Genomic DNA, 20,647 nt, shown 5'->3' on the forward strand with positions numbered 1-20,647 from the left:
GGAGGCTCAGAGACCTCTATGTTGCCTCTAACCCGGAAGTACGTCTTAATTACAGCGACAGAAGAAGAAGAATTTTGATCTGTGCTAGGAAGTCACATGGACTGAGGGTTCAGAAGCACTTCCGGGTCGTGGACTATATAAAGGACTGTGGGAGATCCCAGGGTGAGCTGAGTCGGGAGGAAGGGTGGCAACACGTCTGGGAGAGGAGAATTGATTATTGGTTATTGTATTGATTGTATTTATGAGTATTGTGGAGTGGAGGGTGCTTGGTGCACATTATTATTATAAAATAAATAATAATTGGACTTTTATCTGGTGTCTGACGTCTGGTCTGAGGGCTCAAGGGGGCGACAGCGCCCCCTATCTGTCACACAGCCAAGAAAGTTACTGTCCCCTTCAGCTGGTTTTCATGTCTTCTTTTTTGACATAATGACTTCTCCAAAACTGATATTTAAAAAATATTTTGTCTTCTTATTAAATATTCTTTAAAAAGTATTTATTATTATTGAATAATTGTTAAACATCATCACAGTTCATCATAACTTCAAATAAATCAATAACCTTAAATCATTCTTACAGTATTTTTATGTGTGTACATTTTATAAAGTGTAAAGTTTGTACTTTGTATTTATATGTAAGTATCTTACAAAGCTTTTAGCCTGTACTTGGTTAAGAGGATGAAACTAAATTTAACTGAATTGAATATTAGCGATTAATGGGAGTCAGTTGTAGCGAGGCAATGACAGCTTTTATACACAAATGGTCTCGGTTGAAAATGAGCAACCAAATGTTGGATCAAAACACTTCACTTTTGAGTAAAATTCAGGCGAGAATTTGAGCAAAGCCACAGATGTTAACACTTTAAATGACTGCTAATAACTCACACCCAGAAAACTGTGTTTTAGCAATCTCTAATCTGAACAATCTGTGCATAGAACCTGAGACCGTCACCTGTGCCACATTACGCAGCTTTAAACTGTGATTTTTCAAGATGGCATTTTCAAGAATATTTGTATTGTATGCTATGCGTTCATGCATGATCCATACTAGGGTGTTAATAGTGAACAAAATGTATCTTTTGTTTTGCTAGCTCCGCTCACAGTTCTAAATCACACCAAGTCTTACCTTTCTAGCAGTCTGAGTAGTTAACTTTTCATCATTAACAACATTTGCAGATGCCAATGTACATCATCAGCCAGAAAGCCTGTTTTGTGTAATGACCAAGGATAATAAAAGCTCAGATTCTGTACTTTTAAAGCTTATGACCAACTTATCTTGTAATGTGCTCCTTTTGGTGCATAGTTCCTTTCTGACCCTGTGTATATATAAATTTCTTCTCAGACGTTTTAGAACACTTTGGTTTTCCTTCAGATTGAAACAGTTGAAATGTAGTGTCAGAGGTTTAGGTTAGCAAAAACAGAAGTAAAAGGAAGTATCAGAATATTACAAATAGAGCTTCTTCAGGCAACAACGAATAGGTTACAACCTACAGATGTCTTAGAAAAAATAAGGTAAATGAAGCCCTTCAAGTTGAAACAAACAATTTGCACAGGTGTCCCAATTTTTGTTGCTTACTTAAAAAGCCTCTGTGTGTCTAAAAGCAGAGTTGGAACAGACTATGAAGAGAAGACTTTCTCCAGTGTGCAGTAGTCCACAGCTGGTATTTCAAGGCCCTATTTTGTCCTTTAAGGAATGGTTTTCTTCCTGCCACTCGCCCTGTCAAGCCTGCAGTAGAAAGTCTCCTCTTCACAGTACAAAGTTACACTTGCTTTTCTTCTTGATCAATGTTAAGCTGTGCCTGAAGCTGTTTTGTTGTGAGATGCCTGGTGACCCTCAGAAACTTATCTTCTGATTAGGTTGTGACTTTGGGTCTGTCAGATCTCTTCAAGATTCCAATTGCCTTTGGATTGAGTAGGACACCACAGTACTCACTGTCACTGTTTGCAATTTCTCAAAATCACGGGTGTCAAACTCCAGTCCTGGAGGGCTGCAGGTTTTCATTCTGACCACCTTCTTAATTAATGACCAGTTTTTGCTGCTAATTAACTTCTTTTGCCTTCATTTTAATTAACTTGACTCTGGCCTCTTAGTTGTTTCTTTTTCCTTAATTAGCAGCCAAAACAATAATGCGATACAAAATAAGCCACCACGTGACCAGCTCACCGGTGTCCATCACACAATATCTGGAAATAAAGAAAGGTGAAGTTCTCAATATGGTTGATCTCTCAGGTCACCAAAACATATTGATGGTGTTCTTAGGAAAAAACAGAAAATCAACAGTTTTGGAAATGTCTGCTGTGGCAGAATGAGAGCAGGAATGAGCCATGGAATTAAGTAATTGGTTTAATTAACAGCAAGAATTGGCTTCTCATTAAGAAATTGGTTGGAGTGAAATTAGCTGGAGTTTGACATTCCAACTTAGCTGGTCATCGGTCGGCTCGTTTCACATCTCAATTCTGTTTGGCTGCCATTTAATGAAGAAATAAATCAATTCAGAGCACTCAATCCTTAAAAACAGGGCTATTAAAATGAAGGGAAAAGTTAATCAGCAGTGAAAAGTGCTCGTTGATTAGGGAAAGGGTGAGAATGAAAACCTGCAGCCACTACAGCTCTCCAGGCCTGGAGTTTGACACCCCTGCTCTAAATGAAAGGCCTACACTTCTAAGGGTAATAATGCTCTATCTCATTTAATTTGTTAATTGCCGTTTTCTTGCCATTATCACTGGAATAGCAGAGAGAGTATAGTAACACAGTCTGTTTCAACTCTGCTTTAAGACAGACAAAGAATTGTTAAGTAATCATCAGAAATTGGGACACCTGTGCAAATTGTTTGCTTCAACTTGTAAGACTTCATTTATTTTAATTGCTTCAAAACATCTGTAGGTTGTAACCTATTCGTTGTTGCCTGAAGATGCCGATTTGTAATATTCTGATATTTCCATTTTCAGTTTTTGCTAACCTAAACTTTAAAGTTAAACCTGTGGCAGTTTACTGCTTACCTTTTCTTTTACCATTTTAGACCATTCATTGCATTTCAATTGATTTAAATTTGAATAAAAACTGGAAAAATAAGGTGTTCGAAAACTATCGACTATTAGTGTAGATGGCTTTTAACAAAAGCTGTTTAAATAAATACAGAAATAGATAAAATAAAAAGACACATGCTTTGGTCTGAACACATATTAGAATGACTATAAAGTAAGAACTAAAAATGAAAGAAACGTTCTGACTTGGCAGTCCAGATCACAATGAGGCATTATGCAGATGTATTGCTGTTGGTATAAAAGAGCCTTCAGTAGCGTTTCTTGACGCATGTTTGGTGAAAAATCTGTTGGCTGAAAATCCTCAGTGTTGTGTCAGAGAGAGGATGTGCAGCCAGTGTTCATAATGGCACTGTGTTTGTTTTGTTTGTAATCTCTCCTTCGCTACAACCTGAAGGGGTCCAGAGCGCATCCCATAACCGAGTCTTGCCCTTTCAATTATTTAGTAGATTCGGTGGGCCTCTTTTCAAGTGATGTTACCAGCCCAGCGCACAACAGCGTGGAAGATCACACTGGCCATCACAGAGTGGTAGAACATGTGAAGGATGTCAATGCCTACATTAAAGGAAAGCACTCTCTCAAGGAAAAGGAGCCTGCTCTGCCCATTCTAATATTGCTCTCCACCAAAATTCTCCAACTCCTGTCCTATGTCTCATCTTATTTATCAATAATCCCCATAAATATATCAATTTAAACAACAACAAATATGTATGTATGTATGTATAGCAATGTAGTGTAGTGTAGTGTAGTGTAGTGTAGTGTAGTGTAGCAACCCAGCCACCCCCAGCCGAGATGCCCGGAAGGACCGGAGGAGGGATTGCACCTCCTCCAGACCACGAGGGGGCGACCGCCCTGGTGGCTTTGGGGACAACGGAAACTGAGCATGTAAGCTCAACCCTATAGGGGCCCGTGGTCACCGCCGGGGGGTGCCCCAGTGCCAGAGGAGCCCTGGCCCTCAGCACTTTCACCAAACCTGGGAGGAAGAAGACCAGGGACACTTGGAGTGCTTCCGGGTGCACAGCCAGTACTTCCACCACACCAGGGAGTGCCAGCAGGAGCTCGTCCGGGTGGGGATAAAAGGGGCTGCCTCCCTCCTTTTGATGGCTGGAGTCGGGTGAGGAGTGGAGGCGGCCTGAAGAAAGAGGCATTGGGTAGAGGCCTGGACTTTTGGGGTTGTGTGCACTGTTGTAAATAGTAAATTATGTATAATAAACGTGTGTGGGTTAAACCATCGCTGTCAGCATGTCTGTGTCCAGGCTGTCTTCCACAAATACATATCTGTATATATCCATCCACTATCCAACCCACTATATCTTAACTACAGGGTCACGGGGGTCTGCTGGAGCAAATCCCAGCCAACACTGGGCGCAAGGCAGGAATCAAACCCCCGGGCAGTACGCCAGCCCACCGCACGGCGCACGCACGCGCACACACACGAGACAATTTAGAATCGCCAATGCACCTAACCTGCATGTCTTTGGACTGTGGGAGGAAACCCACGCAGACACGGTGAGAACATGCAAACTCCACGCAGGGAGGACCTGGGAAGCAAACCCCCTCTCTCTCTCTCTCTCTCTCTCTCTCTGTGAGTGTATATATATATATATATATATATATATATATATATATATATATATATATATATAGTGCTCCACCAGGGTGCGCACAACTGCCCTGACCTGAGGCAGAGACACGAGTTGCCACACAACAATTTTATTTTCAGTTCCCAGCACACAATGCTCACAGGGCAAAGCACAACACAGTCCCTTTTCCTTCTTCTTCTTCTCTTCCTCCTTTGCCGCCTGCACTCCTCTCCCACCTCCTTCCAACTCTGGTTCCTCAAATGGAGTGAGGCAGCCCCTTTTATAGGGCATTTGGGAAGTTCTCCAGGTGCTCCTTAATCATCTACTGGTGGCTCTTCCGGGTGTGGCGGAAGTGCTGCAACCCAGGGTCAGCAATTGTCCAGGCCCCAGCAGGGTTGAGCTTCTAAGCTCCAAACCCGTGGCCCCAGTGTGAGCCAGGGGGTTGCCCTCTAGTGTTCCAGGGAAGGTATTGCCATGAATATATGCCCTCTCCCCTGGTCCTTCCATCCCAGGGGTGTCAAAGATTACATCCTGAAACATATCTGAGATAAGTACCATATTCAGTTTCAAATGCTACCCAATCTGAAAGGCATTCTGTAGTTTCTGTTTTTGCTAAATAACATGTAAATGTTTAAAAAGGCTATGTGTGATAACATTTGATCTTTTAATACATATTGTTACATTTATTTATCTGTATTTATTTACAGTTTTGACATTGCACAATGATGATCCTCAGCTTCTCCATTTTCTGTTTAAGTTGCTCTGATGCCATATGTCGTGTGTGTGTGTGTGTTGATGTCCCGCCATTGAACTAGTGTGGTGCCAAGGTGTCGCCCGTTACTCGAATGCACTCGGATCCTAAGATGGTTCATTGTATGGTGGGCGAGCCAATGCGTTGTATCCGTACTTGTTTCCCACCTGCTCATCTTATTTAAAAGTGAGCTGCATCTTCACTCGTTGTCTGAACTATGTACAGTAGATGTAACAGTAACCTTGAACTTTGTTTCAATAAAGGAAGGAGCTTTTGTTTAACAAGATAAAACTTTGTTCTTTGTCAGTTTCTTTTCAAGGTGTATTTTCCTTTTTGGTATTGACTTTGTTTTTTTGATTTTGGTAGATGAATTCTAAGAACGTCTCTGTTTTGACCCTTGCCCAGTCCTGACAATCCATCCTGTTATGCCCATTAATTCGCCTAATAAAATGAACCCTCACAATGGTCATGCCAGCATGCGTGTGCTTGCATTTTCTTAGTCATGAAAGTAGTTTGGTAGATACAGGAATAATTACTTGTATCTGACAGATCTGCTCATACATGTCACAAAGATATAAATTTGCAATTGTATAATTCAGATGAATATGCTGGTACATTAATATTTTCATATCAACAGCTCACGGCACTGGAAATGTATATCTCTGGAATGTACAGTATTTATTTCTTCATATTACTTTTGTAAAACCAGCCTATAATGAATGTTTGTCTGTGGCTTGCTTTTTTCAACATTAAAGCATTAGGAGGTAGCTGATGAGTTCATAAATTATTGATTTGACCTGCAGGTCAGTGCTGTTCAAGACGTAAAGTTGCCCTTGACTATTATCAAAGCTCTTCATACAGAAAGAGACCAGGAGGGCAAGTTTGGATAATTGACATAAAGACCATGATGCAGCAGGAAGGAGCCGTGACTTAATCTTGCTTTGGCATGCTGAAAAGTCGCACGTGGAGTAACTGAAGGGAGACTTGGATGGAAAAATCAATAGCAGCACATGGAAGAGTCGACATCAGCAGCCTTAGTGAGTGAGTCAGGTCAAGATGCCTACCTAGGACTGACAATTATTTACTTTCTGTCTATCAGTTGTGCGCAACCTAATAAGTAAGGCCGGTATAGAGGAGCTTCTTTTTTCTCTTGCAATCCTTGTTTCTGTATTCCGGCTATTGTGTTTTCAGACCTTTTTCAGATATACTCAATCCATTTATTATTCTAATTTTAGACCAAATTAATCTCGCTCAGGGTCACAGAGAGCAATGAGTCTATCCCAGCAGCACCAGGTACAAGGCAGGAATCAACCGTATTTGGGACACCAGTCTGTCACAGGGCACATTCACATAGGGTGTGGGAGGGAAAAAAAAGTAACATCCACGGAAAGAGCAAATGACCAACACAGATACAGAGAGGACGTGCAAACTCGAGACAGACTCCTGGAGCAGTGAGACGGGAATGCAAACCAGCGTGACACCCATACATTAGTCATACAAGTTATAACGTGGCTGCTGTTTCTCACTGTATTTGTTGGCAAGCTATTGTTAATTCTTTACTTGATCAGTCTGATTAATTAGATTTGAGGCAAAGCATGAATACAAAGCATCTTTCATTTCTGTATCACTATAACGAATGTAGGTTTTTATATGTTCCATTTTTCTTGTTCTGATAATGCTGTTAAGTATTTGAAGCGAATTAACAAAGAATCTAAAACAGTTTCCACACAATAACTGCATCAGGCCTCAGAACTACTGTCGCTTCTGAACTTGGGGTTGATGCTTTTCTAAATGTTTGCTGCAGTTCATAAATTTCACAGGAGACATGGCTGTGGATGAATGCTACCGACTCATATACTGTATGTTGTTTTGTTTTCTAAATATTCAAAAATGCAGATTGTGCTTGGCCAAGTTTGATTCTTAGTCAGTTTGCCTTGAATTAAAGGAAGATGAGCAATTTAGAAAAACATTTCTGTGGTCTTCGTATTAATTTTGGCCTTCAAAGCATTAAGAGGTTAAACGCAACACTACAAATGCACACATTTTTATGCACGCCTGATGAGTGAAAAGAGGAAAGACCTGCAACGTTCCAAAACGCCTGGCAGCTGATTATCCAAATACTTATGTGGGCATAGGGCGCATATATGAGCAGAAACACCCAAAGAAAAAAGGAAACATTCTTTACTTTTACAACCTGATTTGTTTATGTATTCTACACAACAGCAATTTGTTTCACTCTTCTCACACTTTTGGAGGGGACTGTATACTTCACATAAAGAATAAGGAAAGCTTTTAAAGAAAACTATGCTATTCATTGATCATCCATACACTTATCAGCAGCTCAACAGGCAGATGAAAGATGACTGCGGACAGCAGCATGCAATGTTCCCCCAGGATATCAGAAGGCAGTCACCCCCATCTTGGACAGAGCTGCATGACTGTCTGTTAGAAAGGCTATGGGTATGTAAGATTATCTAATGGTTCAGGGTTACAGAGAGACAAGGTGCTGATAGGCGGCACTGTACCCTGGTGTCTGTGAAACAGCTGCAGGACAGGTTAGGCCACAAGTAAACCTCAACTGAGTATAATAACACAGAGGCAAGGCAAGTCCAGACTGTTAAAGACGCACATCCTGTACTAGGAAAGGTTCAGGGGTTGATATTTTCTGTCATTTTGTGCTTTGATTTGCCTTTTCCTTATTTTGTCTTGCTATTATGTACTGAACTCTCCTAGTATTATTACTAGTTTTGGTCTCCTTGGGTTTGAAGGATTGCTCAAGAGTGCCCCCTACTGGTTTGATTATAACTGATGTTTTCAGCTGATACTCACAGGACTGTTTTGCAGCAATGCCTTGCTGAAACATCTGAAGCGCGCAGACTCTCCATTATATTCCGTGCAGTGGTGTGATCGGTTGTGGACAGTTGCAGAAGTTCTGAATAAAGGCAGAGTCACTTGCCGAACTGGTTTCAATGGATTCTGTACGTGTACAGTGTAAGATTCTTTGAGGCAGGGTGAGTGTTGTATATGAAAAAATAATCAAAACATAAAAATGTTCAAAGCAGCCCGAAAGAGTTTAATGAAATAAAAGTGAAGAAATTCAATGAAAGTCCATCAAGCTCATTTGGTTAGTTATTAGCTAAGTTGTCTTAAGGCTAAGAGTCTCCTCTGTTTCCTGATTAGGTTGAGGTGATTTGGTGTGTGCGGGCCACTCTTACACGTTTCCTACTAGTGCTCAGTGCGTTTTTCTATGCAGTAGTGTGCTGGGGAGATGGCATTAGTACAGGTGATAGGCAGACACTAAATAAACCAATTAAAAATCTTAGCCACTTCAACTGCATGACTTGATACTTTGTTTAAAATGACCACAACTCTTTGTGTCAAGAAGAGCTTCCTGGTTCCATCTTAATTTCCACTGGAACACAGGAATTACATCGAGGAACTTAGTGATTATTTAACTAAAACGAAGGCTGCCTGATAAGGTTTATCAATGCATTTGAGGTTTCAGAAGACTTGACTTAACAGAAGCCTCAGTTCATTGAGCCCCCCAAGGTGGCACATGCCATTTTCTGCTAGGGATGCTGTACTCATAACATTGCTCAGTTTGTATCCAGCAGTTTTTTTCAACAAGACTTACCTTATTATTTGTATTTTTAAATTGTTGTAACACAATGAGAATTGTTGAATTGTTTTCAAACGTTGCTTCTTGTATAGTAGGTGAGCACTGAACATCTTGTACTTCTATTTTATGTTCATTTTAGATGCATGTAGTACTATGCACTTGTTTGTGTTAAACTGGATTCTGCAGTATTTTCCCAGTTGGAAGATTGCTTTTAGTGCCCCCTCAGCGTTTCCTGTCCTTCCAATTATGCAACCTAGTGATTATTTCAATGTCATTAATATAAATTAATATGAAGTCCAAGCACAAACTGCCATGGGACTTCTACACACTTCATCCAATATTTTTCTCCTGTTTGTACTATTTGCCCCCAAGAAATGAACACACTTGAAATCCAGTTTTGTAAATTGATTCCGGCCCCAAAGGTTTCCAGTTTCAAAATTAATTTTTTAGGGCAGAATCACATTGAATGCTTTTCAGAGTCTAAGTAAATTAATGTTGTGCTTTGATTTTTGTTTACCACTTCACCTAACAAATGTCTGAAGGATTATTGCGGTAGGATTTTTCTTTCATAAACCCTTACTGGCAGATATCTGTTAGATCATTTTTATACAAGAGATATTTTTCCGATTACAGATTCTAAAATTCTGCATGAGACAGAAATAAGGCATATTGGACTATAATTACTGGGATCCATACTGTCTCCCTTCTGTCAAGTCTTCCTGAACCTCTCCCATTTATCCAATTTAATGTCTTTGCTGGAAGATGTTTAGTAAAGATTTTTAAATAACATACTAGAAGAAGTGGCCGGGGAGAGGGAAGTCTGGGCCTCTCTGCTCGAGCTGCTGCTCCCGCAACCCGACCTCGGATAAGTGGCAGAAGATGGATGGATGGATATTGCATATCTTTCAGTAAAACTCACAAAATCATTGAGTGCATTAAAGACTAGAAGTATATCTGACTCTACTGTTTTAAAATCTGAAAGATTTGTGCAGAGTGGTATTTCGAGCCTTTTCAGCTGTTTGCTTTTGGAATATATCTTGGGACCGGATCACAATGTTTCCGAAGTGACAGCATCGGTTATTTACGTTTGCTCTGCACGCCTGCTTCAGTGTTGCTATTGGAACTCTGCTCTGCTCTGCTCACTATGTTGTCTCACTGTCAACTTTAATTCGTCTGATATTCAAATCTTCATTAATGTAGAAACTCTTCCATCGGTCATCTGCAGTCATACAGTATATGTTTTCAGTGCATTACACGTATTTGTTTCACAGTTCAAACAACAATAATCTAAACCCAACAAATGATTAAGAATTAGATTTAAACCTTGCTATAGTCTAAACTACCTTGGCCTAGTATTTCACTATTAAGGTATTCAAAGACATTTCTGAGAAACAAAGTCCTAGATTAGCCAGATAGCAAAAATGAAATTCTTCAAATTGGACATTGTTTCTCATTTTTCAAACCAGTTATTCGGTGGTAGTGACACAGGTAGGCAGATCCTTATCATTGAGCAACAGGAAAGGAGCAGAAGACGACCGTGGAAAGAGCTCTAGTGCCCCGACTAAAGCAAACTTTGGTCCTAGTGATAGTCGTTGGCTCTGTATGCATGAGAGATTACAACCAATGAATGCTCATCCAGAAGTACAAAACATATAATGTAGCAACAAGGAATAAGGAACATGGGTGTTTTTGACCTCATAAACAGAAGATATCTGATGTCTTGTGCCTTACGTACCACGACAGAATGGAAAAAAGACAAAAAAATGTAGAGATTTCAGCTGAACTTGTGACAGTCATGTAAACTGACATGGCCCAGTGACAAGATCGGCCACAGGAATTGGCAAATCTGACATATCTAATGACCAGAAGTTGCATAACATGACCTTGGTTTTAACTAACAATATGATTTGAAACCATAAACGACATGAAAAAAAAATTAAAAAATGGTAGTGCCCATGTGGAATCAAAATGAAAATAAAATATAATTGTCAATATTTATAATACTACAATAAATTATTGAAATAATTCCTGTAAATCTCAACATATAGCTAGACACTTCCATCTCATAAAAAATTAGAGATCTCATATGACAGAAGGGCCTGTATTTGTCTGTGCTCGGTAATGAAATTCACGTCAACACTGGGCATACACGCCAACTCGCCACAAGAGGCACACTAACTTGGAATTAAGCTGGGTGCAGGTACAGTGAGATATTACAGAAAATTATTTCCATTACGTATAAGTTGCTTGTACTGTATACCAGAGATTTCTCATACTTTAGTTTGATTATTTTTTAAGCTAATGTTTACACTATGGGCAGCACGGTGGCACAGTGGTAGCGCTGCTGCCTCGCAGTAATTCACTTGCCGGGTCCTCCCCGCGTGGAGTTTGCATGTTCTCCCCCTGTCTGCTCTGGTTTCCTCCCACAGTCCACAGACATGCAGGTTAGGTGCATTGGCATTCCTAAATTGTGCTTGGTGTGTGTGTGCGTGCGTGTATGCCCTGCGGTGGGCAGGCGCCCTGCCTGAGGTTTGTTCCTGCCTTGCACCCTGTGTTGGCTGGGATTGGCTCCAGCAGACCCCCGTGACCCTGTGTTAGGATATAGCGGGTTGTACAAAGACTGACTGACTGTTTACACGATTTGCTGCTGGGTAATAAGCTAGCTATCTTCAACACTGCCATCCTCTTTTTGTCTTCTGTTAGTTTATGCATGCTTGGCTTTAGTGCAGTAGGAAAGATTTTGTTCCTAGCATCTGTTGGCTGTTGTAAAATCAAAAACAATTGAGATCATATTAGTTTGAGGTACAGGTTGGCACATTTTTCATCAACCCAACTGAATGTGCACAGCCCTCTTATCAGACATGGCTGTCTTTTTTATCAATCATATTGCTGGCCTGTGATAACACACCAGTAAGATCTGAAGGCAACCAATTCACTCCTCCAGTGCCAAAGTCTCTCCAGCAAATGAACCAGTTCTTCATTCATAAGGGAGAAGGCATTGCAGTGGTAATTGACTTGGCTACTATAAAAAACTTTACTCATTTCACGTACAAATACTATTTTGTGTTTTTTTTTTGTTTCAAGTTGTATTTGATTTCTGATCTAGAAGTATGTTCTGTATTTGACTTGTAGTGCACAGTGGTTGCTGTTAATTTTTCGGTGTTTTTGTCTGGGGGTTGACACATGAGGAATCTATTTCTGTGGTTATTTTTAAAATATGGTTATCTTGAAAATAAGTTTTATTTTTTTCTTACTGTCTTTGTAATGCCTTTTACATTACAATTAGTCATTTACATACTGCCAAATCCCTTGGTGTATTTAACACTAGAATACACTGCTGCCTCGCAGTTAGGAGACCTGGGTTCGCTTCCCGGGTCCTCCCCGCGTGGAGTTTGCATGTTCTCCCCCTGTCTGCTCTGGTTTCCTCCCACAGTCCAAAGACGTGCAGGTTAGGTGGATTGGCGATTCTAAACTGGCCCTGGTGTGTGGGTGTGTTTGTGTGTGTCCTGCGGTGGGTTGGCACCCTGCCCGGGATTGATTCCTGCCTTGTGCCCTATGTTGGCTGGGATTGGCTCCAGCAGACCCCCGTGACCCTGTGTTCGGATTCAGCGGGTTGGAAAATGGATGGATGGATACCTGAAGCCTATGAAAAAACTCGTAATCCCGGCCCACCTCCATCAGCGTCTTTTGTTTTGTAAATGTGTTGATCAGCACAAGCAGCTTGCTGTCCCATCCCCTGTCTTGATGGAGCTCAGCTCGGGCAAAAAGTTCTCCCAGCTCAAGCCAAGGCTCCTTACCTGCGTGTGAGGTGCCTGGAGTTGTATAGGGTAAATAATACAGTATATTGTTATTTGGAACACATGCATTTCATTTTTGTTCCATGTCTACAAAGATCTGGGTAAGTGTAGGATGAAAAAAAAATGAGGCAAGAAATGCTGAACACATACCTAAAGCAGAAACATTTTGCATGTTCACTAATAATGATGTGAAGTGTATAATATGTGAAGACTTTAGTCCAAATATCAAATAAAACGTGCGCTTTTACTCAAGAATATAATCAAAGAAAAAAAAAAAAAACATTTGATTTACATGTTGCTGGGAATGAGTTAAAAACCCAAGGTCAAATGTCAATCAACAGGGAGTTTACATGTGTTCTTGAATGGTGTAATGGTAAGAATTACTGCCTTATAACCCAAGGGTCCCAGGTTCGAAACCGGGCGCTCAGCTAGTACTGCAGGTGGAAGTCCTATTTTACTTTATGGTGCCAAGCAGAGTTGCGTTGTGGTGCAGCAAAAGTGAAAGCGCTGTGAAGAAACTATCTGTTGTTACGGTCCTGCCTTTGTCCAGTCTGATAGCGGTCTCAGAACATCACATCTTTGTTTGCCGGTTCAACAAATAGTTCTCAGCAGGTATCAGCTAGAGCAAGCACTGTGGTCAGAGCTGCTCTTGTGAAAAGAATTGAGATAAATGTCATTAACTCGGAGAGGGAGAGGCAAGTTCGTTGTACCACATAAACATCACTGACAGAATAAAACTGAACAATAAAAAAACAAGTGCTAACTTTTACAAGTAGCCAAAGTTTACACAGGGTGTTACAGACTCAAATCAAATGTGTGTTTTTATTATATTATAGTAATAATAATAGCAGCTCACTACTCAAAATGTGGAGCGCCCGGTCTTGAACCCGGGACCTTTTTATGTGTCCTTAACATGTCAAAATAGAAATAATGTACAGTCGTGGCCAAAAGTTTTCAGAATGACATACGTATTGGTTTTCACAAAGTTTGCTGCTTTAGTGCTTTTAGATCTTTTTGTCTGGTGTTTCTATGGTATACTGAAGTATAATTACAAGCATTTCATAAGTTTCAAAGGCTTTTATTGACAATTACATTACATTTATGCAAAGAGTCAGTATTTGCAATGTTGGCCCTTCTTTTTCAGGACCTCTGCAATTCCCCCTTGCATGCCGTCAATCAACTTCTGGGCCAAATCCTGACTGCTGGCAGCCCATTCTTGCATAATCAGTGCTTGGAGTTTTCAGAATTTGTGGGTTTTTGTTTGTCTAACCACCTCTTGAGGATTGACCACAAGTCCTGAATAGGATTCAGATCTAGGGAGTTTCCTGGCCATGGTCCCAAACGTTTGATGTTTTGTGTCCCGAGCCACTTAGTTATCACTTTTGCCTTATGGCGCGGTGCTCCATCATGCTGGAAAGGCATTGTTTGTCACCAAACTGTTCTTGGATGGTTGGGAAAAGTTGCTGTCGCGGGATGTTTTGGTACCATTCTTTGTTCATGCCTGTGTGCATAGGAAAAATTGTGAGTGAGCCCACTGCCTTGGCTGAGAAGCAACCTCACACATTAATGGTCTCAGGATGTTTTACTGTTGACATGACGCAGGACTGATGGTAGCGCTCACCTTTTCTTCTCTGGACGATCTTTTTTTCTGGATGCCCCAAACAATCGGAAAGGGGATTCAACTAAGAAAATGACTTTATCCCAGTCCTTAGCAGTCCAATCTCTCTACCTTTTGCAAAATACCAGTCTGTCTCTGATGCCATTCCTGAGAAAGCTCTGCACTGGTGGTGTCCCGATCCCACAGCTGAATCAACTTTAGGAGACGGTCCTGGCGCTTGCTGGAGTTTCTTGGGCGCCTTAAAGCTTTCTTCACAACAGCAGTGGAAATGCATTTTTTGGGATTAACTTCATTTTAATGGCAAAGAGAGACTCTGCAATTATTTGCAATTCATCTGATCACTATTCACAACATTCTGGAGTATATGCAAATTTCCATCATAAAAACTGAGGCAGCAAATTGTGTGAAAATGAATATTTGTGTCATTCTCTGAACTTTTGGCCACCAATGTAGATATCAATTCAATTATTTGTCTAGGTGCATTAGGATGCTACAACCACAAAGCCCTTTCATTAGAACTGACACATTTTACAAACCTACATTTACAAAGTCTCTTGTGACCCTAGCAATAGACTTTCTGTAATGTGGTATAGCAGGTCTGCGGCTTCGAAAAGGAGGGCCAGGTTTTAAATCCGCATAGACAAGTCGTTCACTGTGGGCGCGATTGCACGATCGCGGGGAGTTAATGAGGTGGCTGGAGCAGTCGCACCTGCACGTGTGCGTGCGGTCGTTCTTGATTGCCTCATTGGCTTCCTGTGGCGTGTAATTAAGACACTGCGCCTACGGAGACGCGGGGGGGTATGTATACTGTATATACGGGTCGACACCAGAGAAAAGGGGAAGAGATATGAACAGAAAAATGGAAGGATCGAGGCAAAGAGAAAGCATGAGGTTAAAAGACGGAAAACGGCAGTCATGAAGTTATGATCTGGCCACCTGGAAAGTGGAGACACCACGAGCTGGGGTCCCGCAAAGGAGTGTTAGGCTGATGCACTCTGGGGGCTAGTTCGCCCCACTGAAATTGTGAGTGAGTGGGGCGACCAAGGCAGGTGTCCTCCCGAGGGATCCGAGGAGCGACTACGGGCGCGCGAAGGATGAAGGCGGGAGAGCTGACCTCGTCTGTCTGGCAGTGACATCTGTAAGGGGACCAAGACGGAGGTTGGCTTAAGGACCTCGTGGCTGTTGGGTCTCGGCCTGCAGATGAAGCAGCAGCAGACTCCACCTTGTCCAAAATGCTGCTCAGAGAAGGAAACCAGAGTCTGACTATGGTGTGCCATATGAGGTAATTGGTGAAAATGACAACTGGAGTGCAACAGAAGCCCTTGCTACACTGTGAAGTGACTTTTTGGAAGTTTCAAGTGAGTTTATTTTATGAATGCTTTTTGTAAAGGTGAAAACTATGTTGAATGCACAGCTGAGTCCTTACTTGATGCCATAACACCTGCATCAGCCTCAATGTGAAGAATGTTATGCACAGAAAATAGAAAAATAAACAAAATTGAGTAATGTACTTAAGCCATATAAGGAGCCTTAAAAAATCGAATTACCATTTAAATAAAAGTGCATACAAATATTTGCTAACCCTAATATTTGCATGCCTCTTTTTTGTTTTACTACTTAAGTGACTGTTATTTTGAGGTTTATTACAGTTGCACATGGGGTGGCAGAGCAGAAGGAAGAAGGCACAGGCTCTTTGAAGGAAAGCGAGAGAGAAAAGGAGAAGGTCGCTCACAGCAGCGTCCTTACACATGAAGGCCCACGGTGTCTTCTAGCAGTTCACCTGCCGTAAAAGAACACAAATGGTGACCCACCTTTTATTGGCTTCCACTAAAGATTTCTTTCATCAAAAGACTGAAGGAGTTGTTTCCTCTTTAGTGACGGCAAAGGCAGACAAAGGGCTAACATGTTGCTTTAAAACCACAGAAGGAGTAAGTATGGTTAATGCAGGCTTTAAGGGTGGCATAGTGGTAGTGCCTGTTGCCTTGCAAAAAGGAGACTGGGGTTGCAGGTTGCACTCTCTGCGTGGAGTTTGCATGTCATTCTCTTGGGCTTCCTCCCTCAGTCCAAAGACATAATTATAAATAATTATTAATAATTCTTTACATTTATGTAGGACTTTTCTCATTACTAACCACTCCACATAGAGAGTGGGGAGCCACTCAACCACTACCAACGTGCAACATCTACCTAGACGATGATGTTGGTATCCATTTTTGCACCAGTACCCTCATGACACATTAGCAATTAGGTGATTAAGGGGTGAAAGAGACATTTTGAGATAGGGGATGATTAAGGGGGCAAGGATGACCAGGCCATGCAGGGCAGCGTGGCCTGGAATGCAGGGTACATCCTGGTCTTTACAAAGGATGCACAAGGATGTTTTATGACCACAGAGAGTCAGGATCTTGGCTCTACGTCTCATCCAAAGGCCGGCACCAGTTTTACAGTGTCCCTGTCACTGCACCGGAGCATTAGAATCCACACACAGACCACAGGACATTATGTGTCCCCTGTTGGCCTCTCCAACACCTCTTCCAGCAGCAGCCCAAGCTCATTCCCAAGAAAACACACTTTCTTTCTCTCTCTCCTCAGAGCAGTTTCTCCTCTTACTTGTAAACTCTGCATACTCTAACATTAATGCAATGCCCAGCGGCTAATTCTGACAAGGCACCTTTTTATATTTTCTAAGATCATGTTACTAGAGATCAGGATTTGCCACAGAAGATACATATGTAATGGTTAAACAACAAAAGAATTAAATATCTATAAACACAATCCAGCAAAGAAACAGTCAGGTGGTCGTACACAGCATGACTGTCTAAAACAGTCAAATCTGAAAAAGGGACAATTCAAAAAAACAGAAGTCAATAAAAAGGGAAGAGGTCATTAACAGATACTCCTGGACTGTCAATAGATTCCAAATTGACTTGCAAGATGGTCAATTAAATTCCCAAAAATTCAAATTAAAAGCACATCCTGAAAGCTTAATGCTTGTGAAATTGATAGAGCAATATCAGGGTGATGATTTGTGTGGTGGTTCTGCTTTAGTGATGCCAAAACGTCTGCTAGCAACTGGTGATGCCGAGTTAGACTCCAATTGGCCACAGCTCCAAACAAGGTCCAGAAAATGCATGGATGCATGGACGGAGGTGAGGAACTGTTAGTTGGCTTGGAGTAACAATGGACACTGAACTTCACTGTGGACTTAGTTTCAGCTTCATTCACCCTCAATGAGTAAGCATGTGGCAGATGCCTACGATTATAAGACAACTAAAATTCAAAAATTAGAAATGAGTTTTTTGAAACTCTAGAGATGTTCGCCTCTTATTCTTTTAAGGAAACACTGTGAGTCTGTCTTGTTATCGCTATAAATAAAGAAGTAAATCCACTATTACTTCAAGAAAATGTGCAAAATTAAATCAACCACCACTAGGAGGTAAAATGGTAGTAAATACTGTATGTGCAGAGTTACTAGCTCATTCTGCAAATGCCACTTTAAACACATAAAATACAAACACAGTAGATAGGCATTATTATATAGCTGGAATTGTTCCTTCTTTTAAGTAGATAGCCATACAGTTTGCTTAGAAGCACAGGCCACACTGGTGGGCACTTTGTAACTTACGTCAATATAGTTTGCATTAATGTAGTCAGAGTTGTGTTCTCCAAAAAATGGATGGAGCTTCACTCGATGACTGTCATCTGAAAAGAAACAGAGAACAAGATTTAGTGTCATAACCTGTCCACGAGAATTAATGTGCTACAATAACATCTAGTTACCTAAAGAGAAAAGCCAAGATCCTTCAATCCTGGCAAATGCAGGTGGACACTTCATTGAGGATGAGGCCCTTCTCCTTAGGAATGCCCTCGGTTATGGTGAGGTTTTAGAGTCAAAGTTACAGTGGCTAGACACAGTAGCCGACATGTGGTGTAGCAGGCCCACAGCTCTAGTCAAAAAGGCCACTTTTTAAATAAATAGTCACCGCACTCGCGGCTTAGTGAGGGGGCGTGATGGTGTGGCTGGAGCAGGTTCCCAGGTGAATTTGTGATTCGGACGGTCCTCGCTTAAGTGCACAGGTGAGGAGTCGTCTGCATCTGTAATTGATTCCGGGAGCTGCTAATTGCCACACCTGATCCACGTCCCTGTGATAAATAATATAAGCGTGAGGTGGCTAAGAGAGAGAGAAAAAACGGAGGGAGGATGAGGAGGACAGAACGCAGGAAGCAGGGAGGAGAAAGCCGGTGCGTGAACAAGCGAAGGTGCTTGTAGTAGAGAACACATGCAGCTGAGCAGTGTGCCTGGGTGTTTGGCTGGCACTCTGGGAGCAGGCGGTAGTGGTCGCTCCCGCTGAGCATGATTGAGGAGCGGGAGTGACCGGAAGGAGGATGACTCGCCACATAAGGCCGAGAAGGCAGCGGAAGACGGGACTTGGGAAGTGAAAGCCCCAGCGTGAGTGCCCTGGTCGCTGGGCAGCCCAGCAGAGAAAGAAGGTCCACTGCAGGTAGGGTGCCTCCCCTGGTGCATAGCCTGGACGGGAGAAGCAGGGGAGTCACCAGTAGAAAGGCACCGGGATCTGTTTTTAAAATGGCTTCCAGTCATTGTTTTAACCTCGTTTTTAAAGGATTTATTGCTTTTAACCTCCACAATTCACTGCTTTTTATGGATTATTTATTTAAGAAACTTTGATGCACTGCACTTTAGTTGGACACTTTGTTTTGATTTTGCTGTTTTAATAAAAGCACTTTTTGCACCATCCCCTTGCTTCATTGTTATGCCTGACTGTCAAGCTCATCGGTGACATTACCGACTGTGTCTGGTTCAGATCTCCCAGAAGCAAGATGGGGAGCATGGAGTGGAACCTGAATCGTCACACAACCTCTTCAGACTTTTCTACATTTTACTGTGTAAACTATATACTGTAATATAACACAATTGTCCATGTGTCCAGTCCTTCTGAGCAATTTGATTGGTCAGTTTGGTTTAGTGATGCAATCCAAGGAAGAAAGGCATACAAGGCACGCTGGCAGTGGCACCTTTAAAGACGGCAAGTATAAAACTGGGCAGGAGGTGAAACAAGCTCCTTGAAAATAATGACAGGCTTAATGGGAATGCACTCATGAGAGGGAGTGCGGATCAAGAGACATTCACGCAAACATGAAGGCCAAGGAAAGGAGCTGTAGGTACACACGTAGCACAAGAGACAGCAAATATTCTTTAATTATTCCATTACCTGTCTTCAACAGGTACTGTGGTTAGTGTAAGAAAATATTCTGATGTAAAGGAAAAACACAAGTGCACAGATCTCTAGAGGTGATTTGAAACTGAATGTGGGGTGGGAAAGTATTCCTGTGTAGGGATCATCAGCACGTCAGGATAACTTCTCTTACACACATTTACAATTATCATCCAGTCACAGTGAACTGTTAACCCACACAACATTTACATACAGTATATAAACACAAACATTAAGATAAACATAATGAAACAAAAATGGATTTCACTGATTGACATAAACAGATTAAAGCAGGGTCAGTTCCCACTTTGCAGCTAATGTGCCTTGGATAGGCTTTGGCCTCCCACAACCTTTTGCTAAAATAAACAGTCAGAGAATGTATTCCTTTAAGGGGAAGCATGAAAATAAAAAAGGAGAAGTTTATATTACAAATGGAAGGAAACTATTCAGTCCATCAAGCTTGTTTGATTTGGGTCATAGCTAAGTTGTGTCAACGTCTCACCCGGAAGCTTTTTAAAAGGTGTCATGTATTCTGTTTCAATTACATAACTTGGTAGTTTGTTCCAGATTACAATTGTTCTTTGTGTCAGGCAGTGCTTTTTGACTCTAACGAACATTTTTTAATTCTCACCAACTTCCTCAAGTGCTAGATTTACTGCTCAATGGCAGATATTCTGCCTACTTAAGTGTACTGGTGCCTCTGAGAGTTTTTAAGACCTTCATCAAATCCCCACATAGCCGCCTTTGTCCAGGACTTCAGAGGTCTAATTTCTGTAGGACATGCCCTTTTGTGCACAGCATGTAGAGCCACTAACTCTATTGTTGAAGTCACATCAGGTGTGGACTCACTAGCAAACATCTACGCTTAACATAATTTAATGTTTAATCAAAAATGTTTAAATATTACATTTTATCACCTTTGTAATTGATTCCACACATTGTATGAGCAATGACATTGCTGCCTCAATGTAAATTAAATTTCATTTTCCTGTAGGTCAGCATCA

At 41.4% G+C, this 20,647-nt stretch overlaps 1 protein-coding gene across 4 annotated transcripts in view; it reads right to left on the bottom strand.

Annotated features, from left to right (window-relative positions):
- The window catches only part of LOC120517926 (receptor-type tyrosine-protein phosphatase U-like), a 1,019,277-nt gene that overhangs the window by 79,034 nt on the left and 919,596 nt on the right, over nt 1–20,647 (bottom strand). For all 4 annotated transcript variants that reach the window (XM_039740445.1, XM_039740444.1, XM_039740443.1 and 1 more), the window contains one exon: nt 18,035–18,111. In XM_039740445.1, the coding sequence (XP_039596379.1) occupies nt 18,035–18,111 (77 nt within the window). The remainder of the gene's footprint in view (nt 1–18,034; nt 18,112–20,647) is intronic.

This window comes from Polypterus senegalus, chromosome 17 (genome assembly GCF_016835505.1).
Source record: "Polypterus senegalus isolate Bchr_013 chromosome 17, ASM1683550v1, whole genome shotgun sequence".
NCBI lineage: Eukaryota > Metazoa > Chordata > Cladistia > Polypteriformes > Polypteridae > Polypterus > Polypterus senegalus.